The following is a 26,852-nucleotide window of genomic DNA, read 5'->3' as shown; positions in this document are numbered from 1 at the left end:
TATTGAACCTGATGATACTTATTTTAACTACGATCATTGCTGTTTTAAGAAACTTTTACAGTTAGCAGTGCTGGACACTGCCTTCATTTTTAATGGTAATTTATATAAACAGGTTGATGAGATGGCACTGGGATGACCTCTTGGTCCCATATTTTCCAATATTTTTATGTGCTCCCTGGGGGAGGGCATGTTGGAAAACTGCCCCCTTGGTTTTTATCCTCTTGTGTATAAATGTTACGTCGATGATACCTTTGCTCTTTTCAAATCAGGTTTTCATGCAGATCGATTTTTCTCGTACATTAACAAAATACACCCCAATATTAAATTCACTCTAGAGTGAGAAGAAAACGATCAACTACCTGTTTGGGTGTTCTAGTGTTCCGACATAACAATAGTTTTAATACTTCTGTTTTTAGAATAAAGAATTTTAACGGCTTGGATTCAAATTTTTATAGTGCTTGCTTTTATAATTTTAAACTTAATTCGATTTTTACTCTCCTGCGCAGGGCTTATACTTTAACCTTGTCATGGGAAACTTACCATAAAGAAGTATGGTTATTACATAAATATTTTATCGACAACTGGTTTCCATCTCAGATTTTTTTATAGATACTGCAAAAATTTCCTAAACAGGAAACTATCTGATCCTCCTGTTATTAGTACAGTACCAAGGAAGAAACTTTATGCCAGTATACCATATATTCAAGACGATAAATTTAGAAAAAGTATTAAGTCTGCAATAGAAAAACATTTTTAACATGTTACAGGTCATTCGCATTCAGAAAAACTCTTTTACAATAGGGTCGCTTTTTAAATTTAAAGATAGACTCTGCCCAATAATGCGATCTTTAGTCGTGTTTAAATATACTTGTCCCAAATGTAATTTGGGGACGTATGTGGGATCGACTGAACAATTGCTGAGGGTCAGGGCTGATTCACATAAAGGCATTAGCCATCGCACTGGTTGCAGACTGTCCAATCCTGGATTTTCCAACATCGGAAATCATGCTAAAATATGTAAAGCCAATATTGAATACTCTGACTTCTCTGTTTTGGGCCAAGCAAGTTGTTTTCATGAACTGCTCATTTTAGAATCATTATTCATTAAGCAGTTAGTGCCCAAGTTAAACTCACACACCTCCTCTGCACAACTGTATCTGCCTTGAGCCGGTTTCTTCGTTGCTTTTCTCTCCTTTTCTGGTCATTCAGTCTCCATTTTGGTCTAACAGGTGCTTTTACTTGATTCTTATTTTTCTTTGCTTTTTAATGTACATGACTATAATGTGTTGAGACTAAAAGAAAAAATTGTGTATTCCATATATTTTTAAATTTTACATTTTTTTTCTCTCTGTTTTAGCCTTGAGAATGTAACAGTGTCATTACGAAACGCTTTGGCATAATGAATGTATGGCCTATTAATGAATGACCTTCACTTCGTCACCCTTACCTGATGTGTTCTGTGGTCCGGCTGCACCAACATCTCCTTTCGTCTAAAATATATATATATATATATATAATATATATATATATATATATATATAATATATATATATATATATATATATATATATATATATATATATATATATATATATATATATATATATATATATATATATATATATATATATATATATATATATATATATATATATATAGACACACACACACACAGGCAGTTCCAAGGCGTGGTAAACCAAAATCGTCATAAACTGAAAAATCGGCGAATATCGTAAAAAATCCTAAGAAAACCTTAAATTTAATGCTTTTTGGGTGTATTGAAAACGATGTACACTGCATTATTATTAAGTTTTTCATAAAAAAAAATCTCAAAATTTTTATTCTGCCGTTTTGTGCCATATTTCTGCCGTCGGATCAGTGTACGACGCGTCGTAACCCTGGAACGTGTCGTAAACTGGGAAATAATTTCTGATGAATATATTTGAAATGCATCGTAACCTCGGAACATCGTAAGCTGCATCCGTTGTAAACCGGGGACTTCCTGTATATATGTATATATACATATATATTATATAATTTTTTTATAAAAACTTGATACTTGTTTCCCCTCGATGTGGGACCACCTTGACGTGGTGAGGGGGCTCTTGAACCCCAGGAATTTGTTCCTGGGTTTGAATCCAAGAGTCTCATATATTATTTTATATTTATTTGGACTAATTTTGTGGAATTTTCCACTTTTTGTAAAATTTATTGGACCTGATCAATAGGAAAAGATATCACAGCTAGGATTGGGTTTATACCCGAAGCTAAATAGTGGGAACTGTGGTAGGACCATCAACTGCTCAATAATGTTTGGACTAGAGAGTTATCAGATGGGTATCTCAAAGGTGGAACTATTCATTAGGGCTGGACCACAGATTCCAGGGGGGTCTGGTTCTAAGGATAGGACTCTCAGCAATCTATCCGGTTTGCCCATGTGATGTGATTAGGGTGGGGACGATTGTATTCCCGTAATACTCTCAGTCCTAGCAAGCGGGTTTGGCTTCACTTGGGCCACTCTAATCATGTTGAGCCATCCCCCTGTGGGGTAGGGTAGGGGGCAGACATTTGGGAGTCGGTTCTCACTTGTGCCATTGGTGGAAGAATAAACTCCATGAGAGGCTGATGATATCTCTTTAAGCTTTTCAGGTTTACTGTTTTTTTTTTTTCTCCCCGCAATCTTTATGACAAGTAATTATAAGGATTTGAGTACCCCTGGACCTTTGATGGTAGTGACTCGGCACAGTTGACAAATGCTGGAACCTCCTCTGACAACCTGTCTCTGGAAAAATCAGAAAAAATACTAATGTAATTACACTGGAACCTTGTGCTCCAGCACAAAACAAACCCAAAATAGTTAAATATCGTCTTGACCCAACCTTTACTCACTTCAGCTCACTCGTTGGGAGTGGAAGATGGTCAAGGTTTCTAACCTTAGAAACAGAACGGAAGATTTCAGCCCTAAAGTTAGAAAACTACCTAATAAACAGACATTCAACAACGGAAATGTCATTTAGACAGATAAGAGAAAAGACGTGGTTTATAGAAGCCACAACAAAGAGTCAATCTGAGGACTATATGTATATAACAACAATAGATAATATAAATATAAAAATTAAAAAGACACTATGAATAGCATTCAGGGTACCATTGTGTTTCCTGAGAACAGTAACGAACCAATTGAAAAGAATATTCTTTTGGACTCTCTTGAAAAAAGGTATCCCAGAGTCCAAGATTGTGAGGTATATAATATACTTAGTAAACAGAAAAGTAAGAAAATGTTAAAAGTTACAAAAATAAAAATTGGGGGTCTAGATCTACCCCAAAAAATAAGTTTTAGGTCAAAACAGAGAAATAGGGCCCTATGTCCCAAAGCCACTAGTGTCAAAACTATAGTAAATATGGACATGCAAGAAAATATTGTCAAAACGAACCTGTATGTGCGTATTGTGGATCTGAAGAACATGCCACACAATGGAATTATGAAACAAAGTGTATAAACTGTGGGCAGAATCATCATGCAAGATCCAAAGAATGCAATACAGAATTGCTACAAGAAAAAGAACTGGAATGTCTATTACAGAGCTAAATTAGAATTGAAAAGAGGAATTCAAGATCCTGCTAAGAAACTTACATATAATAACAAGAACTAATAATTAAACAAAAATACATACAGGTAGAAGTAACAAAATGCAGAAAATAAATCTCAAGAAGAAAATGCTTTACAGAAAAAAATTAAAATGGTAAATAATCAAAAACAGGCAAAAGGATAAAAAACATTTTGTCCAACTCATTTGAAATGTTAATGCAAATAGCACAAGATGATGATAATCAGAAGAAACAGGAAAGTCATGAAATGAAAATTAAAGATAGAAAAGGCCTTTAGAAATACCACCCAAAAAAAAAAAAACTATAAAGAATAAAGTTAAACCAAAGACAAAGGATATGAAGAAAGAACAAAGAACAAACTAAGAATATATTTTATCTAAAATAATTAAAATTTGATACAGATATCCAAAACACTGAAGTTGAAGATAACAATGACTATGTCAAGGAGAAGAGATTATCCATCTACTAATTGGTACAAGAGCAAATGAAACAAGGAATGTACATGAAAACACATGTGGATGTAATGATTGTTTTTAAATTGTGCATAAAAAAAAAACATAACAAAAGAGGGTTTAACAAACATTATAAGAAATTTTATTAAAATTGAAAAAGAAACCAACTATTGAAAAAGGTTGCATGTGAAACATTTAGTATATTATAAAGAAAAACAAGTGAATGTTGTGAGTAAATTATTAGAAAAAGAAAGTTGACAATACAAAAAAACAAAAAAATCTAAGTGAAATAGTCCATTCAGCACTTATTTCTAGGTAAAATAATAATAGAAAAGCTAAATGTAAAGCTGGGGATACAATACCCCAAACTCCAAGAAATGGAGTCGTGTATGGTAAAGGGTGAGAACAATCACGGACCCTTCCCTATAAAGATTGAATATCAAAAGTCCCAACAAGAGGGGTGCCGATACAAACCCATGCACTACTCAAGGACTGTACACAAGGCAACACTAGTCGCATTCCATGAGCAACCCCACCAGAATGAAATGGGAGGGAGAATGAAAAACATGATAATGACACGGGCCCCTGAAATAGATTTTTCCTTTGTCAAAATTTTTTCATTGAATTGTGAAATAATAACAAGAAATAAATATCATTCAAAAGATGAACTGCTTTAACAAACATTATGAAGGGAAAGTTTTAAGAATCAGAAAGGGAAAAAGAGGGACAACGTTCCCTGCCGCCACCACAGAGAATTTAAGAGCTTCTAAAGATTTCAAACAGTGACGTTTGAAAAGTAGGGAGAATTCCACCCTGAACATTGAGTAAGGTCCCTTAGAAATTATATAATGAAAAAATAATGAATGTGGCCACTGCTCTAAATTGAGCTTTGAAAAATTGAAAATAGGCTTGTTTTAAGAAAATACAAAACTTGCTGCCTAATAGCAGACACAAACTCGACCACTATAATAAAATATTTTCAATAGCTATATTATACAATGGAATGTAAATGGTCTACAGACCAGATTACACCTAGGAGAAATACGACGATTACTAAAAGAGTATGAACCAATGGTATTATGTTTAAAACATGTCAACAAAACAATATCAACAATAGGTAAATATACCTTGGCATCTACATCTAGAGAGGAAGAAGGAAAGTTAAGTACTGCTATATGTTTCCATAACAAAGTATGTTATGACAAAGTACCTGTAAACTTTACTGATCTGCAAATATCGAGTATGAGAATACGAATAAAAAATGATAATTATGTAATCCATAATTTATACAACCAACCTAATAAAAATTATGACTTTGACAAACTTAAAGAATTACTTAATAATGCCAAGGAACCTACATTAATAGTAGGTGATTTTAATGCTCACAACCCGATGTGGGACTGTAATTGTACAGACTCAAATAGAGCAGGAAGTAAAATAGAAGAGTTCATAGATTCATATGACATGTGCTGTATAAATGATAATGAAATCAGCACATATTTTTCTAAAACACATGGAATATTTTCCTTAGTCAACTTAAATCTATGTAAAACAAATGTAGTTCACAGATTAGATTGGAATACAGTTAACGGCTTGCATACAAGTGATCATTTTCCAATATTAATTTCATTATTACAAAATAATCCCACCAAACATGTCCCTCAGTATAACATTTATAAAGCAGATTGGGAGCAATATGAATTCCACACTAGGAATATCCCACCATTTGAATATTTAAAAGACCATAATGAAACTAATAAATTTCTTGTTGATTTCATTAAAAATGCTGCTGATAAAGCAATACCAAAATCAAAATCTCATCCAACAAAACACAAAGTCCCATGGTGGTCTGAAAAACTAACAGAATTAATAAAAATAAAACACCAAATTGGAAGACGATTAGATAATTTGAATAGAAAGTTCAGTAAAATAAATAAAACATTACCGATATTAGAAGAAAATTTACAAAAAATGACTATATTATTATTAGAAATTGATACATTAAAAACTCTATATAACAAAATATCTGCAAAATTTAAAAGAGAAGTAATTCAAGGAAGAATCATTTCATGGAGGAAATATGTATCAGATCTCTCTAATAATACTCCCATACAAAAAATATGGGAAAAATTCAGGAAAATAAATGGTACCCATGTTAAACCACCTAGACATGCCATAATAAAAGATGGGAAAAGAATACTTGATCCTAAAGAAATAAGTAATGTAATAGGAGAAAATTTAGCAAAAGTAAGTAGTGACAAAAATTTAGATGAGCATTTCCACAAAGAAAAATAGTATAGAATTAATAACAATAAATTTTGAAACAATAGAAGATATATATTATAATAGAAAATTTAATATGGAAGAGTTGGAATTTGCTCTGTTGAACAGCAATAAATCTGCCCCTGGAGGTGACAGTATTTGTTTTGAAATGATCTGCCATTTAGCACCTTTGGCAAAGACATACTTATTAGAGTTTTATAACCACTTAGCTTTGGCTGATGAATGGCGTAAAAATTATTTTACCTTCTTCTTTTCTTCTTTTAACGTGCTTTTTCCCATGAATGGACTATTGTAAAGCTATAATTATTCCTATCCCCAAACCTGGAAAAGATCCCAGTAATGTAAACAATTACAGACCAATTTCTTTTTAACTAGTTGTTGAAAGAGAGAGATGCAAATTAGTAGAAAAAATGGTAAATGATAATGACTAATTCAAATGGACTGAGGTAGAACATTCGACAAACTCAAAAACAGTGAGCAAATATTTGAAAGCCATAAAACCGATCATAAAAGTGGGAAGTAGTGGCCTGCGATTAAGTTAACCAAATCATGAGTCAGCACAGCCAAAAAGCTTACAGCAGCCAGCTCTTAACACCTTCAATAGGAGGCGTTTTCATGGAAATTTTGGGCCTCAAACAACACCCTCCAGTCAAAACAGAGTCCTTCAATAGGACTAGAAGGAGTTGGAGATTGCAGATAACAAGAAATCGAAGGGTTTTTGAACTAACTTGTTTCCCATATAGAAAATTACTCCAGAGTGATTTCGTTTATACTGTAACCTGTTAATTTTGTACTGATCTTTATTTTGCTTAAAAAGTGAAGAAACAGAATAATTACCTTCCTGAGAGATCTCAAGCTTAAAATAATTTATCTTCAAGAATATACCAGTTTGAGGCACTGTGGAAACATATGAGAATAACAAGGTAAGAAGTGATAGACTAAAAAAACATACAGCAAAAAGAAGAAAGGCATTGCAAATGGTAGCAGCGGTGGGATCCGAACCCACGCCTCCTGAGAGACTGGAGGCGTGGGTTAAACCAACATGGCACATTCAAGAAAATAAATTCTGACTCCCACTCAGTTTGAGAACACTGGATTCTCTGTCTGACTTGGAAGACCACATATGAAGAGGATTTGAACAAAAACAAATTAATATAGCCGTCTTTTTGACACTGAAAAGGCATATGATACTACAGGGAGATATGCAATATTAAAAATGTTACATTTACCTAGGTTTATCCAAAACTTTCTAACAAATTGCACTTTTCAAGTGAGAATTGATGATGTATTGTCAAGTACATTTCCACTTGAAAATGGTGTTCCACAAGGAAGCGTCCTTAGTGGCACACTGTTTACTTTAGCAGTAAATGATATCAGTAATAATATACCTATCGGAATCAAAAATAACTTGTATATGGATGATCTTGCCATATATTATTCAGCATCTCACATAAAACATGCAGAGCGAATCATAAATAAATATATAATAAAAATAGATGAAGGGCCTCATCTGTAGACTTCAAATTTTCTATACAAAAAACTCCTGCAGTAATGTTTTATAAAAATAAAAAGTGGAAAAAAGATGAAGAAATAGATTTAAAAATCAGAAATCATTCCATACCAATTGGCCAAACAGCAAAATTTTTGGGATTAGTATTTGATACTCACTTGAACTGGAAAGCCCACATAACATACATGAAATCAAAATGTAAAAGAGCATTAAACCTAATTAAAAAACTATCGAACACTACTTGGAGCCGATAGACATACCCTTACTTTACTGTATAAAGCAACAGTGCTGTCTATCATTGATTATGGAAGCGAAATATATGGCTTGGCATCAGACGCAATGCTGAAAATGTTAGACCCAGTTCATAATGAAGGCCTTAGAATATGTTCAGGAGCTTTTCGATCATCACCAACATCTTCTTTACAAGTTGAATGTGGTGAACTACCTCTCTCTCTCCATAGAGAGCTAGTAACAATGAAGAGTGCTCTGAGAATTCAGACAAATGATTCTCCAAACAAAAAATTATTTGGATTAAGAGATGTGTTTGTAAGCAGTCATCCACTTCCTTTCCCAATGAGAGTTGGAAGATTGTTGAGTCGCTAAATATAAATGTACAATTATATACCTTTAATATTAAAATTACCTCCTCCTTGGACAATGAATAAAGTGAGTTATACACACTTAAAATATTTATCAAAAAGTTATTCATATGCCCCAGAACACCATAGACAACATACAGTTGAGCATATAATCTGAAAAGGTCCACATTACGCAATATACACCGACGGATCTAAGTCACAATATGGAGTGGGATATGCTGCATTATCCCCAGACAAAACGTATCAGTTCGCTCTACCAGATAATGCCTTGGTATTTACAGCTGAGTTATGTGCAATAACATGAGCCTCATGTAATTTTGTGATTTATAGCGACTCCAGAAGCGCTATAGAAGCCATTCAAAGCTATAATAAAAAAAAATAATATTGTACAACAAATTAAGTTTTCACTCCATAAATTGTATAATAATGGAAAAAATATTGAAATATGTTGGATCCCTGCCCATGTAGGGATTAAAGGAAATGAAGAGGCTGATAAAGCAGCTAAAGAAGCAGTCCACATGACAAGAGCAAATGTAGACATCCCTATTAGTGACTATATAAGATATATAAAAACAATCATTGTAAGTAAATGGCAAAATATATGGAATGAAGAACCTGAAAATAATAAATTAAAACAGATAAAATCCAGTGTTGGAAAATGGAGTTCATCATATCAGAGAGAGACACACAAGTAATTCTGGCGCGTCTTCGAATAGGCCATACTCGTTTGACACATGGACACTTAATGAACAGTCCATGTGGCCCTTCTCCCAAATGCCCAGATTGCGAAGTGTTGATAACTGTGAAACATGTACAGTATTGTGTGAATGTCCAAAATATAACCTGCAGCGATTATCAAACTTTGGAAATAGATCAGTGAAGGAAATTTTGTCAGAATCTATTACATTTTCAGTAATACCAATTTTAATGTTCATAAGGAGCTGTGATTTAATTGATAAAATATAAAAAGCAAATAATAGAAATACTGAAAACCCTTAGGGGTCTATTGAATTTTAAAACAACTAAATTTTAAAATTTTAATAAATTTATTTTAAATTTTAATATACCTTTTTAGTGAGTATATGTGGAAACGTGAGTATGTATATATTTATTGTGTGAGTGTGTTGCAGTATGAGAGCGTGTGCCTTTGTGCAGTTTTTAATTTCATTCTCATTCATTCATCACTATATCAAATTACCTATTTGGTCCCAGTGTTAGGCTTCTAGCCTAGACATGTCATTTCATCCAAATCCTTCAGGCCAGCCCTATGAGAGCTGATAGTCAGCTCTGTGGTCTGGCTAAATTGTTTTAATAATAATAATAATAACTTGACACTTGTTTACAATAAATATTTTCTTGTAACCAACATTTTAATCTTTTATACAGGTATACAAATCGAGTTGTAACACTGTGGTATAGACCCCCAGAACTATTACTAGGAGAAAGAAATTATGGTCCCCCAGTCGATATGTGGGGAGCAGGATGCATCATGGCAGAGATGTGGACTCGAACACCAATATTACAGGTAATTTTTTTTTCCAGTAAAAAAGGGATTTTGACAAAGGAAAAATCTATTTCTGAGGGAGGCCCTGTGTCATCCGGTGAAATTCCTTCTTGCACGAATTTCTAGGTATAAATATTGCTAAATATACCAGAGAAAAAAGTTATCAGGAATGCTGGGGTTACTACCCCCAGATCAAGCGTCTTCTTATATCAAGAAGGCGTTGGTATGGAGAAGGGTGAGTGAATAAATCACAGCCACAAAACCACACTCGAAAGATATCCCAATAGCAAAATCCCCCGGAAGAGCGAGGAGCCGTTCCAGCTCCCCACTCACCCGCCCGCCAAGCGGCGACCCCAGCGCCATCTGAACTCATTCCAGTCTAGCACCACCCCCAGGCTTGGCATGCCAAAGCAGGGGGGGAAACCAGATACTGGGAGGGTCACCGGGTGACACAGGGCCTCCCTCAGAAATAGATTTTTCCTTTGTCAAAATCCCTTTTCTGAGTTCGTCCCTGTGTCACCCGGTGAAATAGTAAAGGAGAATCATGCCAAGCCTGCCAAGATACAAAATAAACAAAAGGTGATCATGAACAAAAACACATGCTATGAACAAATTAGATTTAATATGCAATCTCAGCAAAGCAAAGATAAACAAATTACAGGTAATTACGGGTGGAATAAAAACACCCAACAATACAATGATATAGATAGGTACACATAAATTATACATAAGGGAGTACATAATATACCTTAAACAATATCAAAATGTGAGGTACACAAAGCATAAAATAAAATAACACAAGTACCTCTAGGCTTAAATCTAAATACACAGCATAACAGAACACAATCACCAAGACAAACAATAATAATAGCAATACTAGTATCAATATTGAGGAGCAAGGCAGTGAGGCATGATTGAACCAGGAGAACAGGCAGAGAAATAAATGAGGCAGGCGGGCGGGGGGAAAGGATTAGGGTTAAGGATAATTAAGGTGGGGGGATGACACTCCCCACAGCCACTGTAGAGAATTTCAGAGCTTCGAGTGATTTTAGATAGTGGCGTTTAAACACTAGAGGTGATTTCTGGCACCTGAAGCTAAGCTAATCAAAAACAAAGTCTTCCTTAACAGATCCAAATAAGAGCATTGTGAGTTATCAATATCAGAGGCCAACTTTAGAACATCGTTTAGGAACCAGGTAACCGAATGTGGGCGTGTTACCGGTCTCAAACGGGCGCATGCTCTAGGGATGGAGGAAAAGTATGAATCTGTAAGGTCAATCTTGAAGCCATACAAAAATACCTTCTTCAAGGGTGATTTAGCTGTAGTAATAGTGGCCGGAGCTAGGCCTTTTTCAAACAATGATCTAAAGAAGGTAACCGCTAGGTTAGTTGTCATAGTCGTAGCTTCAGATGCCTTCAAAAAGGATGCTAATTTTTTGACTGCTTAATCATATTGCCTGAGAGTAGAATCTCTCTTATCGGATTCTAGAAACAGAGTGTTAACAGGGTCAATGTTTGCTCCCTTTTTAGCAGCAAATTTTATAATAAAGTCCACAAAACTAGGGCATTTTGAATTCTTAAGGAAGCTGACACAGTCTTGGTTTGTACTACTTGGGTCAGTCTGGGTTTGGGTATCCGATGACACCGCAACTTGAGCTCCAGAAGCAGAGGGAACCAGTTGCTCTTCAGCCAATGGGGCGCTACCAGGGCTAGTTGGCCCTTGAATGACCTGAGTTTGTGTAGTACTTTCAACAACATGTTTATTGGGGGAAACAAGTAGATCCTCTCCCAATTGTTCCAATCTATAGTCATTGCGTCCGTGGTGTAGGCATGGGGATCCAGATTGGGAGCTACATAACAGGGAAGCTTGTGATTGCTCTCTGTGGCGAACAGATCCACTTGGAGTCCCGGAACCCGGTGGCATATGCAATTGAACGATTCCCCGTCCAGAGACCACTCTGTCTCCAACGGAGTAGTTCTGGACAGGGAATCTGCCACCACGTTCCGCACCCCCGCAAGGTGGGTGGCTGACAGATGCCAGCCGTGCTTGTTCGCCAGGGAGAAGATGGCTAACATCACCTGATTTACTGCGACCTGATTTGGAACCACCCCTGTTTATGCAATGAACCACCACGGCGCTGTCTAACACCAGCCTGATGTGAATCTGGCGGCGGGCAAAGTTTCTTCAGAGTTAGAAACACAGCCATAGCCTCCAAGGTGTTTATATGGAACTGTCGAAACATTGTAGACCATGTCCCTTGTACTTTTGTTTTGGTGAGTACCCTCCCCAGCCGCTTAATGAAGCGTCTGTGTGGATTACCAGAGCTGGGGAGGAAATTGAAGGGGACAGACTTGAAAGGCCTTTGACTACGGACCATGGTGAAGTCTTGTCTTCAAGATTTGTGGGATTGAAGAGACCCTGTCTCTGAGCCTGACATTGGCTCGTCTCCGCCACACTCTGTTTATGTCTTTTAGTCTTGCTTTCAAGAGCAGGTCTGTTACTGAAGCAAACTGAAGAGAGCCGAGAATCCTCTCTTGAGACCGGCGGGATGCCGCTTTGCCCTTCAGAAATTTTCTGGTAGCGGCGGCTATCTCCCTCCGCTTGGCCGGCGGAAGGGATAGCCTGTATGAGGTTAGGTCCCACTGGAGACCCAGCCACTGAAACCGAGACTCCGGAGTCAGGCGGGACTTCTCCCTGTTCAATTGAAAGCCTAAGGACTCCAGGAACTCGATCACTATAGCTGTAGCCTTCCGACACTCCTGTATGGATGGGGCCCAAATTAACCAATCGTCCAGGTATGCTACTACAGAGATCCCCCGGGACCGTAGCTGCTGGACAACTGTTTCCGCCAGCCGTGAATATCCTGGGGCTATATTGAGCCCGGAAGGGCATGACCCTGAAGGAGTAGGCCTGTTTCCTAGTCTGAAACCCAGGAAGGAGAAAAGTTCCGCACAACCGGGACGTGATAATAAGCGTCTGAAAGATCGATAGAGGTGGTGACGGCTCCACGCGGCAGTAGAGTCCGTGATTTGGGCAACTGTAAGCATGCGAAATTTGTCGCATTGTATGTAGAGATTTAGACGCGACAGATCTAGAATCACTCTTTGCTGGCCGGAATCTTTCTTGGGGACAGTGAACAGCCTGCCTTGAAATTTGAGGTGCCTCACTTTCTTTATTGCTCTCTTGTTGAGAAGCTCCATCACAAAGTCCTGTAGAGCTTTGGAGGAGGGTTGATGAAACCTGGTCAGGGGAGGAGGGTCCCTGATCCAGCTCCAACCCAGGCCCTTGGACACAATGCTGTGTGCCCAAGGACTGAAGGACCACTGGTCTCTGAACCAGTATAGGCGTCCACCTACCTGACTGGTCTCAATGGGAGGAAGCAGGTTTGTTCCCTCTACCACGGCCACTTCTCCCCCGGGAGATGGATCCAGCTCTACCTCTGTAGGGAGCTCGGCCTCTACCCCCCCTTGCGCTCCTATTAAGGCCGTGAAAGACCCCACGGCCTTCATAGGTAGGGTTGTACGACGGTGAGGAGACGTACGTAGGCGCAGCAAGGGATTGGGCTGGTTGAACCAGCACATACTGTTGGGGTTGAGCCTTGGAGGTGGACGGTTGGTTCACCGTTGAGACCGGAACTGCCTGAACTACTGTCTGGTGTTGTGGTCTCCTATGCCTTCTATAACGTTTCCCAGGCTTATTCTGGGAACCGCTAGACTCCGGGGCCTTCCGCTTAAAGGCGGAGATACCCCACCGGGAGTGCAGACTCTGGTTGGCCCTGGTTGCCTCACCCAGGACACCGGAGACTTCGTCTTCTGGGAAAAGATTTTCCCCCCAGAATGAGCTCTTCATGAGCCTATTAGGCTCATGACGAATGGTGGCATCAGTGAAGATGAACTTACGGCAGTTCATCTTTGCCACCATGAAGTCGTACAGGTCCGACTGGAACCCTGCTAACAGGGATTTAGTCAGGACCTGAAACAAGGGCTCCTCAGCAAAGGAGACGGCGGTCACTTCTGAAAGGCACAGCGAGTTCAGAGACCGGCTCAGACGACACCGTGCCTCGAACTCAGCCTTCAGGAGAGCTTCCGGGATCTTAGGAAGCTGCTCACTAAACTGGTTCGACGCGCAATCTACATCCAATTTACCAACAGTAAATGTGGACGGAGCGTCCTTCCAGAAGTCATCACCCCCTGGGAAGATCAGAGATGTAGGGTCTGATTCCTTAAGCTGAGGCAAGGGTTTGCCATCCAAGCAAGCCTGAGCGGTTGCGATAGCAACCTTGTTCAGGCAGGGAATGGGTAGGTTATCCCCGAGGGAAAACATCATGTAGTTGCCCTTGAAGGGGGTCAACTTCGTGTTCTCCACCCACCACTCGGAGAAGGTGCGCAAGAGAGCAGATTGCGCCTGATTCCTAGGGAAGATTACCGTCTCCTTAGGGACCTTGTCCGATCGTACCCAAGCTTCCTCCGTCAGCCTAACGAAGCCTGGGTAGGGGGGCAAGAGATCCGCCGGGAAGAACTCCAGCTCCTCCAGGCGTCTGATACCTAGTCCTTCAATGGTTAAGGTATCCTCATGGCGAATAGCGCGAAGAGCAAAACGCCACGGGTTCCCAACATCAAAAGGAGGGAGGGTAGCAGTGTCAGGGATCTGGTATTGCGGTCCGGCCCCACCGGAGCGTGCCATATCGGCAAGAAGATTCTCCTGACTCTGCAGCCTCTCCGTCAGCTTAGAGAGCTTGGCCTCCACCTCCGAAGAGAACTTCTCAAGTAACATCCCCGCAAACGCCTCAGGGTCAAAGGCAGGCTGGCGAGGAGGGCTGGGTTTGGCCGCCCTCTTACTCGCTCCTTTGCCCGAGGTACCTGGTTTGCTCCCGGAGGCCACAGGTTCAGCAACCTTTGGCTTCGACGGGGGGAAAGGGGATGGCTTGCGGGAAGACGAGGACTTGAAGCCCTTCGCCTTCCACGAAGTTTTCAACTTGGGGACAGTAGATGGAGCGCTGTCCCTCAAGATAGAAGACTTAGCAAAGCTCTGAAATGAAGAGACAGAGGATGAAGGGGAATCAGAGAGGGTGCCCGCCCCAACTGCCTCACTTACCTCTCTACCTACCTGGTCCTGCTCGGTGTTCATGGGCTCCAGGTCCAAGTCCAGAGCGGCGACGTCCTCCGAAACCTCCGCGTAAAGGGGATCTTCTAGGAGTGGCTGGGTTACGACCCGGATCTGCTCGATGATAGGTGCGGCCACATCAGCAGGTACGGCCGCAGCGATCCGGGCTCCGGGGTAAAGTAGATCTCTCAGCTTCCCGTCGAGGACATAGGGCTTCCCCGACGGGACGTTCCTCCCAAACCCAGCCACCCAGGCGCGGAGAGACTCTAGGGCCTCCTTCTTGGAGGACTCATCGGCCTGAAAGGGGGGAGCAGGGAATCAAGGAGGGGCTAATATACCGTAAACTATATAAGCGTTAAAACATAAAATATAGCAACGCAGCAAACTGTAACTATCATGAAGAATGAAAGAAAGCAGCTTACCGACTCGTCCTGGATGCACCCGCAAAGCGCGAAGCAAACCTCACAGCCCTCCGGATGCCAGACGATTAGGTCATCAAGCCGGACCGCACAGCCAGCATGGGTCCGACACACCACATGCCCGTAGGGTTGGTGAAGGGTGGCGGTACACCCGGGCTCCTCACAACGAACAGTCTGTAAGTGTGAACAGTAAATGAACCTCCCACTCTAAGAAACTTAAACTAAGCAGGCGCAGGTATTTTCAAGTTGCACCACCGAGTACTCCGGCGAATGAAAACCCCGTCAGAGACGGCCTACCAGAAAAGTAACTTAAAATTAGGGTAAGCAAAAAAAGCCCCCGACTGCCGGAATACTCCGGCGGAAGGAGGGAGCTGAATCAACGGACCTTTACCACAAGGGGTGCCGGGAATAAGATGGCGGAACCTAAGGATAAGATCACCGGACTCTAATAACAATAACAGAAATAATTATAAATCCGACGGCGGGGTGAGCCGCCGGAAGCAAAATAAATGCATGCATATACAGAGGATGGTAATATAATCGGTTAACAATGGTACAAAATTCCACACTCCCCGGAGTCCAGCACCACCCCCTCTGGGGGATCCCAAGCCTCAACCACTAGAGAACAAAAGAAGGGTGAGGCTACAAAACACCACAAATCCACAAGGGCAGGTGTAAGCGCCAGTCAACCCAACTAGAGTATCCCGAACGCCGGAGCGAACGCGGAACAAGGCTGAGAAAAGTAACCCTGAGAAGGTTCGAACACCTGCTCGATCCTAGGAGAGCGGGTTAACGAGACACTGAGCTCAGCAAAATGCCATCGGGGACCAGCCCTGGGAGGGAGCGAATCCCTCCACCAGGAAAGATCTCACAACTCGGGGTGGTCGTCGGATAACCGACGTCACCGTGCGAGATGACAAAAAGCTGGACCAGGGTAGGCCAGGGTAGGGTGGGGTGTGGGAAAAGGAAGGAGTAGGCCAGATCAGAGGAAAACAGGAGACTGGGGAAGATGCCTTCACCCGCTCAACACCCTAGAAAATACTAGCTGGAGAGAATGGCCACTAACGAAAGGGAAGGGAAAGCGGCTAAAGGTCTCCAACTCTCACCCCACACATAATAATGACATAAAAGGGGAGAAGGAAAGGGAGGGATGAGGAAACAACACGGAGAGCGTGTTGAAGACCAACCAGAACGGAAGGGAATGCTATAAAAGCATGGAGGAGACACACCCACAGAAAAAACCTCAACCCCTCCGTGAAAGAAGGGAGACTATGTGGCTCACTCCACAACCCCAAGCCACGGTCAGAGGATGGAACAACAACAGAAACTCCCTCCACCTGCTGAGCCTAACCTAACCCAGGTGAAAGGGAGAGCAGGAGGCCAAGGGTGCAATAACAAGCCTAATATACACTAGGCACAATAATAAGATAACCAGAATAATAAATCACCATCATATGTGCATAAACCACCAGGAAGTTAATAGTGAAACTGAACCTGACGCTTTGGTAACAAAATAATAGTAAACAGTTAAAAACATGATGTCAAGCACTAACAAAATAATAATATAATAATTATAAAGCTAAAACTGTCCAAGGGGAAACATCCTGGGAGTCACCTAAGCGGGAAGATGACGGGAGCCCATTGTGGGAACCCCAATGATACGGTCAACAAAATTATCGTTTGAGAAACACCGAAACAACCCAGCTTAGGGAAAACCACCAGGATGAATCCTAGGGGCATAAAAATAAGCAAGAGCCGACAAGGAAAAGCCCAAACAGAACAAGCTGGACGAGCATACCTCGCAGACAACAGGGCTGGCTGGGGGATGCCGTAGCGTCATAACAAAACCACGTATAATTAATAAATACGGGCTGAAACAGCCAAACTTATCATAAAAACCCCACAATAAGATGGTACTTAACTTGGATACAGTAAAGCTGCTCGACAACATGGTTGATAACAGGAAAAAACAGCCAAAAGCACAAGCCACCAGAAAAACAGTGAAAACAATCACATGCTAGAAAAGGAATGAGTTCAGATGGCGCTGGGGTCGCCGCTTGGCGGGCGGGTGAGTGGGGAGCTGGAACGGCTCCTCGCTCTTCCGGGGGATTTTGCCATTGGGATATCTTTCGAGTGTGGTTCTGTGGCTGTGATTTATTCACTCACCCTTCTCCAGACCGACGCCTTCTTGATATAAGAAGACGCTCGATCTGGGGGTAGTAACCCCAGCATTCCTGATAACTTTTTTCTCTGGTATATTTAGCAATATTTATACCTAGAAATTCGTGCAAGAAGGAATTTCACCGGGTGACACAGGGACGAACTCAGAAATGAGAGGTTTTGGAACATTTCATTGATGTTAGAATATTTTATCAGGTGATGAATACAAGCAGTAGGTAATGTAGTATTATGATGTTCCTAGCCTGAGATTAAGACCAAAATGCTTGATGAATTAACAGTTGGTGTTTTAATTTGGTAGGTTTCAATTTGTAGAATTATATTTGAAAATTTCCATGTCAACAATTAGTTTGGATTTTGTAAAATGAAAGATTCAGTAGTTGTCAAAACTTATCTTTGGTTTTAGTAAAAGAAAAAATGTTAGAGTAGAGTAAGTTACCTTATGTGTGAAGTTAAAGCCCCACCCCTGCTCTTTTCTGTCATTGTTATGGTCAGGAGGTATAAAAAAACAACTGCAGAAAACTAACTCTCATAGCTCAGCCATAAGGTAAAAAAATGTCCATCTTAAACTATCCTTCTTAAAATACCAGAGATGCTGTGCACTACATATTGCTCTGGGCAGAGTATATTGTTAGCAGCTTCATCCCTGAATTGTGGTCAAAGGCTTTAGTATTTTGAATGCTTTTAACTTAGTTCTTAGCATTTGGGAATGAATGGTTTTTTGTTATTGGCATTTTTTTTTATAAAACCAATTATTTTTTTTACATCTGTTAGTTTGATAAACTGCAATTTAAATTACAATCAATAAAACCAGTGATTTTGTTACATTTTTTAGTTTAATAGACTTATTTAAAGTACAGTCATTCTTCCTAATGCTCGTTTACTTTCAGGGTAGTACAGAACAACACCAGCTTGCCCTTATCACAAAGCTGTGTGGGTCTATAACACCAGAAGTGTGGCCAACTGTAGAAAATTTAGATCTATATACCAAAATGGAACTGGCCCGGGGACAAAAACGTAGAGTCATTGAAAGACTTCATCATTATGTTCGAGATAGTCAGGTAATGCGGCTTGGTATTGCTTTTTTTGTATAACAATTAGACTTTAAAATATGGAAGGCTTTTCCTTTTGAGATTTACTGAAAATTTGGGAGTTGTTTGTTTTTGATGATATACTAAGTCTTTCATAGACTTAATTGCTAATTCTTTTTCAGCTGTTTATTCTTTGCTGAAAGATTAACCCTTACTAGACGGACATGATCATATAAGGAACTATAATAGGTTTTGAGTGAACACCATGCTAACTCATATGAGTATTAATATTTCGTGCCATACAGGTTGCATGAATTTAGCGGGGAAAATGTTCATATCACTTCAGTGGGCCATAAAATGACTTAGGGCAACTCTAGTAGCTCAGTACGGGTCAGACGATGGGACAGAGGTGGATCAGTGTGCCTTGAAACTTCAAGGGGGAATGTACACTTGGCAAGGAAAGTTAGGATACAGTTTTTTAAAATCTTGAGACATATATTGCTCAGTAATGCGACATCTGGCAACTTTAGAAGGGGGAGGAGCTTCAGTCTTATTGTGTTTGTTTTTTGCATGCTTTCCTATAACTTTCAATCATATTCTATGATTCTGAAATCATTGATATTTAAATGCAGTAGTAAGATTTACAGTATTCGTTCAAGTTGTAATTTGCAGCGACACAGTTCTGAGCAAAATAAACATTTTTCAACATAACCTACCAAGTACAGTAAACCCCCCGTATTCGCGTTCTCAAGGTTCGCGGACTCACCCACTCGCAGGTTTTTGTATGGAGCCTGTCTAAAAAATTTTCGCGGGAAACTCACGCATTCGCGGGTTTTTCCATGGAACATACCTATAAAAATATTCACAGGAAACTCCATATTCGCGGATGCAGATTTTTTTTCTTTTTTGTATAGCAATAGTATTCTGTATTTTCATATTTATTGTGTAACATTCAATAATCATGATCATCAATAATAATACTGTACTACAGTACTGTACATATAATAGTAACAGAAATTAAATAATAATATTATGTAATACTACACTGGGTACCTCAGTAATAATAAATAATAGTGTAAAGTTAAATCATACGGGTAGTAACTGGTGATGAATGTTGATTTCAGTATACTGTAGATGATGATGATGATGAATTAGTTGTGCAGTACGATGAATGACGGGAGGCCTGTCATGTTACGGTATTTGAACATGGCAACAAAGGTGGTACAGTAGGGCTGCATGAGTATTTTACCTTGTTCATGCTCAATGCGGGCGACCGCAGTTAATGTCATGCTGTAATGGGCTGCTACTTCTCCTTGACTTTTGCCCTCTCTTAACAAAACAATCATCTACAGCACTTTCTTCTCATCAGTAATTACAGTAATTGTAGGCTATTGGCCAGAGGCCTTAGAAGAAGCAGAGCATTCAGAGGACATCTTAATGCACAATTTCAAAAAATATTTTTAGGCCATAGTACTGTACACGCAAAACACACAAACATGAGATAGCAATAAAACGGGTTATATTGGGTCATTTGCCGATAATTTGCCACTACGATATACGCATGGTACTACTGGTTGCGCTTACATATGCTAACACTGATCTGCGCATACAGTACGTACATTTTATAAAATGTTTTGTTGTAAGATGATTTTTAAATATTACATACAAAAAGTGTTTTAGGATGATACATAGTACAGTACAGTACTACGGGTAGTACGTAGAGCATATCTAAAATACGTAAGACAACAGGAATACTGCAGGGTACGTATGTTTACATCTGCGGTACGTAGCATTTTCATGTATGTAAAGTATATATTAACCCTTAAACGCCGAGCCTCTATTTACAAAAACGTCTCCCGTATGCCGGCGGTGTTCGGTGAGTTAGCGCCGAAGCGGAAAAAAGTTTTTTTCAAAAAATCACAGCACGCTTAGTTTTTAAGATTAAAAGTCCATTTTTCGCTACTTTTTTTGTCTTTGCCTGAAGTTTAGTATGCAACCATCAGAAATGAAAAAAAATATCATCATATATAAATATTGAAATATATGACCGCAAAAAAAATTTTTCATATATAATTTTATACAAATCGCGCTGTGAGCAAAACGGTTAAAGCTAACGGGTTATTTTGTTTTTTTTTGTATTGTACACTAAATTGCGATGATTTTGGTATATAAAAATTGTAAAACGATCAAAGCAACACAGAGAAAATATTATCACAAAATGATGCATGAATTAAATTGTAAAGCTGCGGACGTAAAAAAATTTTTTCAAAAATTCACCATAAATCGAAATATTGTGCTAGAGACTTCCCGTTTGTTGAACAATGAAGTTAATTGATTAAATATTACTAGACTGTAAGTGTTTTAGCTTACAATTGCAGTTTTTGACCATTTCGGTTGAGTTAAAGTTGACCGAAAGTCTAATTTTTTCTATTTATCGTGATTTATATGAAAATATTTCAAAACCGATAAAAGCTACAACCATAAGTTATTTTCTGTTGTATTGTACATGAAATTGCACACATTTTCATATGTAAAACTTTATGTAACGACTAATATAAAACGGTGCAAATATTACGACAACGTGATTGAAAGAATTTCTGAGATGTTCGCCGAGTTACAGCGGACGTAAGGAAAATGTTTTTTTCAAAATTCACCATAAATCGAAATATTGTGCTAGAGACTTCCAATTTATTGCAAAATGAAGGTAAACGATTGAATATTACTAGAATGTAAGAGTTTTAGCTTACAATTTCGTTTTTTGACCATTTCGGTCGAGTTAAAGTTGACCGAAGGTTGAAATTTTGGCAGTTATCGTGATTTATATGAAAATATTTCAAAACTGATAAAAGCTACAACCATGAGCTATTTTCTGTTGTATTCTACATGAAATTATACATTTTCATATATAAAAGTTTATGTAACGACTAATGTAAAACGATGCAAACATTACGACAACGTGATTTAAAGAATTTCTGAGATGTTTGGCCGAGTTACGCTGCAGAGCGTAAGGAAAAAGTTTTTTTTTCAGAAAGTCACCATAAATCGAAATATTGTGCTAGAGACTTCCAGTTTGTTGCAAAATGAAGGTACATGATTGAATATTACTAGAATGTAAAAGTTTTAGCTTATAGTTGCGTTTTTACCATTTCGGTCGAGTTAAAGTTGACCGAAGGTTGAAATTTTGGCAGTTATCGTGATTTATATGAAAATATTTCAAAACTGATAAAAGCTACAACCATGAGTTATTTTCTATTGTATTCTACATGAAATTGCGCACATTTCCATATATAAAACTTTATGTAACGACTAATATAAAACGGTGCAAACATTACAACAGCGTGACAAAAGAATTTCTGGCGCGGACATAAGGAAAAAGTTTTTTTCAAAAATTCACCATAAATCGAAATATTGTGCTAGAGACTTCCAATTTGTTGCAAAATGAAGGTAAATGATTGAATATTACTAGAATGCAAGTTTTAGCTTACAATTGTGTTTTTTTACCATTTCGGTCGAGTCAAAGTTGACCGAAGGTTGAAATTTTGGCAGTTATCGTGGTTTATATGAAAATATTTCCAAACTGATAAAAGCTAAAACCATGGGTTGTATTTTGCTGTATTTTACATGAAATTGCGCACATTTTCATATATAAAACTTTATGTAATGGCTAATATAGAACAGTGCAAAAATTACGACAAAATGACGAAAGAATTTCTGAAATTTTTGGCAGAGTTACTGCGCGGGCGTAAGAAAAAAGTTTTTTCACAAATTCACCATAAATCGAAATATTGTGCTAGAGACTTCCAATTTGTTGCAAAATGAAGGTACATTATTGAATATTACTAGAATGTAAGAGTTTTTGCTTACAATTGTGTTTTTCGACCATTTCGGTCGAGTCAAAGTTGACCGAAGGTTGAAATTTTTTGTAGTCGACGTACGGTACGTCCACTTGGCACCCAACAGACAATTTTAGTCGACGTATGGTACGTCCAGTAGGCGTTTAAGGGTTAATGACCACTGTAAGTACATTTTGTAAGTTAAAAATGATTTATTAATTTTCAAATATTACAGTACTGTAATATATTAACGTACAGTCATACCTCGAAATTACGCGAGGTTAAGTTCCGGAGCCCCTCGTGCAAGGTAAATTTTTGCGTAAGTTTGGCATGGTCTTTAAAAATGCTAATAAATGTTTATTTCCAGAGTTTAAGTACTAATTATGCTCCCAAAGTATTAAGTTAACTTTTAAATGAACTAAAGTTAGTGTAATTTTATTCAAAATTTAGCTTATTACCCTTAAAAAAGGAATACAGTAAATGGTTGACATAAAAATTGAGTACTGCACAGTTTCATAATAGCGCATTTACAGTAGGTGCGTACGTATACTAATGTTTCCCCTAATTCATAGGATGCCGTTTTCTTTGTCACCTAGAGTAAAAGCCGTTTTCTTTGAGTCACTAGGCAAAACGTCGTGTCAGTCAACAAAAGTACAATTCCATAAAATATCATTTAAAATTATATACTGTACAGGTAATGACGTACACAGAGAAATAATAAGTTGTAGAAATATGTTTGAGCGCTAACTAATGAATGAGAAGAGAGAGAGAGAGAGAGAGAGAGAGAGAGACAGAGAGAGAGAGAGAGAGAGAGAGAGAGAGAGAATAAACTGAGAATAAAGTAACTGTACTGCTTTTGTATGTCGTATTTATGCAAATATATAAATACAAATTTTCCATTCTGATTTTACACCTAAAAACATGAAAACTTAAAAATTAAACACACTTTCTACAGGGTATCATCTTTTAAAAATGCAGTAACTAAGGGTATCACATCTTGTAAAAGTACACCAACTGAACGTGCTGTAATTACATGCACATACAGATTGCACCAGCACTTTTCTCCGCGGTGAACAGAGTAATTTTCAAAGAATGACACATATACAACTCTTAGTTACATCTCTGATATTACATGAACGAATTCATTTTATCAAATGAGTGCGACCGAACAACCTCATCTTAAGGTCATGTAAAGTCCTTGTGACAAAGACTTTGCAAATGGACATAATACTTGTATGATATTTATGTACAGAAATATAAATATAAATTTTCCATATCGATTTTACAGTTAAGGGATTTTGACAAAGGGAAAAATCTATTTCTGAGGAAGGTCCCGTGTCACCCGGTGAAATTCCATTGTAGCACGAATTTCTAGGTATAAAATGCTAGATATACCAGAGAAAAAAGAGCTTTCAGGAAAGCTGGGGTTACTACCCCCAGATCGAGCGTCTTCTCCAGGGAAGACGTCGGTATAACGAAGGGTGAGTGAAAGATCACTACGACGGAGTCTTACTCGAAAGATTTCTCCCTATCAAAACCCCCAGAAGAGAGCGGTGAGCCGTTACAGCCCCTACACCCAAACACCCGCCAGCTCGGCGACACCAGCGCCACCTACCTCATTCCAGGCTAGCACTAACCCCAGACTTGGCATGTGCAAGTAGGGGGGGGGAGCAATAGGTGAGTCAGGGAGGGTCACCGGGTGACACGGGACCTTCCTCAGAAATAGATTTTTCCTTTGTCAAAATCCCTTTTCTGAGTCCAGTCCCGTGTCAGCCGGTGAAATAGTGATAGAGAATCATGCCAAGGCTGCAAACTACGAGGAAACAAGGTAATCTGAAGAAAAAAACATAAATTACGAAAGTAGTTTTAATCAGGGGATCTCTTACATGTAGCAAGAACACTAAACCTAAGGCACATCAAAAACTTAATATTACGAAAAAGGGGGGAAGTCCCCGGCATGACGGGGAAGAGGCCCCAAAAATACTTAATACTACTAAAGCATAACGACATATGAAATTTGCATAGGTTAAATGGCATATACAATCTTAAAGCTACACACGTAAACTTAAAGCTAAACACGTAAGAGACAAAACCAAACGGGAAATAAAATATACAGTACATATACACATATCTGGGGTACATGGAGCAAAATAAAAACCGCCCAGTACCCCACAAGAAAATACAATCATAACATGTCAGATTACAGTTTCCACTCAACAGAGACCAGATACATCAATATGAGGAGCCAGGCAGTGAGGCATGATCAACCAGGAGGATAAGCAGAGAAGCAAATGAGGCAGGCGGGCGGGGGGGGAAAGGGAGGATTAAGGATATGATTAGTTAAGGTGGTGAGATGACACTTCCCACAGCTATTGTAGAAAATTTCAGGGCTTGAGCGTTTTTTTTAAATAGTGGCGTTTAAACACTAGAGGTGATTTCCAACCCGTGTATTTAGAGAGTTCTGAGAAGTCCATATTATGAAAGTAATTAATGGAAGTAGCAACTGCTCGAATATCATGAACCTTAGGAACTGAATCTGGGTTGGCCTGTTTAATAAAATACAAAATCTGTTGTCTTATAGCATTCAGTGAAAGAGTACCACCTTTCTCCCTGATAAAAAGAGGACCCGACTTACTCTGTGGAGTTCTTAAAGGTAAGATTTAAGTGTATATACTGGACATAAAGACTGGTCTTGTGGAAGGGCACCACCTTCCAAGGAGACCATCTGTCTTGTGGGTCTTCATTTTTGGCTAAGAATCTAGGGTCAGGGAAAGGAGGACCTCTCCGGACGGGAGGAAGTTCACAAAATTATCACCTCTAGTGAGAGCCGATAGCTCTGAGATTCTGGCACCTGAAGCCAAGCTAATCAGAAATAAAGTCTTCCTTAACAGATCCTGATAAGAGCATTGAAAGTTGTCCATCTCTGATGCTAACTTAAGGACGTCATTGAGAAACCACGTAACAGAATGTGGGCGTGATACGGGTCTCAGACGAGCGCATGCTCTGGGGATAGATGAAAAATAGGAATCTGTAAGGTCAATTTTAAAGCCGTATAGAAATACTTTCTTCAGGGCTGACTTGGCTGTGGTAATAGTGGCCAGAGCAAGGCCTTTCTCAAACAGTGACCTAAAGAAGGAAACTCCTAAATTAGTCGTCATGATTTTGGCTTCAGATGCTTTCAGGAAGGAGGCTAATTTTTTGACTGCTGAGTCATACTGTCTAAGAGTAGAATCTCTTTTATCTGATTCTAGAAACAGAGTGTTAACAGGGTCAATGTTTGCTCCTTTTGGGCTGCGAATTTTATAAAGTCCATAAAACTAGGGCATTCTGAATTCTTGAGGAAGCTGACACAGTCTTGGTTTGTACTGTCTGGGTCAGTATGGGCTTGGGAATCGAAGACTCCGCAATCCCAGTTCCTGAAGAAGAGGGAACCAATTGCTCTTCGGCCAATAGGGGCTACTAGGGCTGGTTGACCTTTGAATGTCCTGAGTTTGTGTAATACTTTCAGCAGTAAATTTATTGGAGGAACAGATAAATTTTCTCCCAATTGTTCCAATCTACTGTCATTGTGTCCGTGGCGTACGCCTGAGGGTCCAGGTTCGGGGCCACATAACAGGGGAGCTTGAAGTTGCTCTCCGTCGCGAACAGATCCACTTGGAGACCCGGAACCTGGCGGCAAATCCATTTGAAGGATTCCCCGTCCAGGGACCACTCCGTCTCCAATGGAGTAGCCCTGGACAGGGAATCTGCCACCACGTTCCGTACCCCCGCTAGGTGGGTGGCTGACAGGTGCCAGCCGTGCTTGTTCGCCAGGGAGAAGATAGCAACCATTACTTGGTTTACTCGACCTGATTTGGAGCCGCCCCTGTTGATGCAATGAACTACCACTGCGCTGTCCAATACCAGCCTGATATGAATCCGGTTGGGGCGGATTTTCTTTAGAGTTAGAAAGACCGCCATAGCTTCCAGGGTGTTTATATGGAACTGCTGAAACATAGTGGACCACGTTCCTTGTACTTTTGTTTTGGTGAATATCCCCCCAGCCGCTTAGGGAAGCGTCCGTGTGAACAACTAGTGCCGGAGGGGGAAAATGAAGTGGAACTGACTTGGACAGGCCTCTGACTGTGGCCCAAGGCCGCAGTCTTGTTTTTAAGATTCGAGGAATAGAGGAGACCTTGTCTCTGAGCTTGACATTGGCTCGACTCCGCCACACTCTGTTTATGTCTTTTAGTTTCGCTTTTAAGAGCAGGTCCATCACTGAGGCAAATTGAAGAGACCCAAGGACTCTTTCTTGGGATCGGCGGGATGCTGATTGATTTTTTGAGAAATT

General features: G+C 39.5%; 1 protein-coding gene across 1 annotated transcript in view; it reads left to right on the top strand.

The window, feature by feature from the left end:
- LOC136836328 (cyclin-dependent kinase 9-like) overlaps positions 1 to 26,852 on the top strand; it is a 286,298-nt gene that overhangs the window by 213,808 nt on the left and 45,638 nt on the right. Inside the window, exons 7-8 of the mRNA XM_067100490.1 lie at positions 9,840 to 9,978; positions 18,549 to 18,719. Coding sequence (XP_066956591.1) covers positions 9,840 to 9,978; positions 18,549 to 18,719 — 310 coding nt within the window. The remainder of the gene's footprint in view (positions 1 to 9,839; positions 9,979 to 18,548; positions 18,720 to 26,852) is intronic.

The sequence above is a fragment of the Macrobrachium rosenbergii genome, chromosome 4, assembly GCF_040412425.1.
Source record: "Macrobrachium rosenbergii isolate ZJJX-2024 chromosome 4, ASM4041242v1, whole genome shotgun sequence".
Taxonomy (NCBI): Eukaryota; Metazoa; Arthropoda; class Malacostraca; order Decapoda; family Palaemonidae; genus Macrobrachium; species Macrobrachium rosenbergii.
This window is presented reverse-complemented; position numbering and strand designations above follow the sequence as displayed.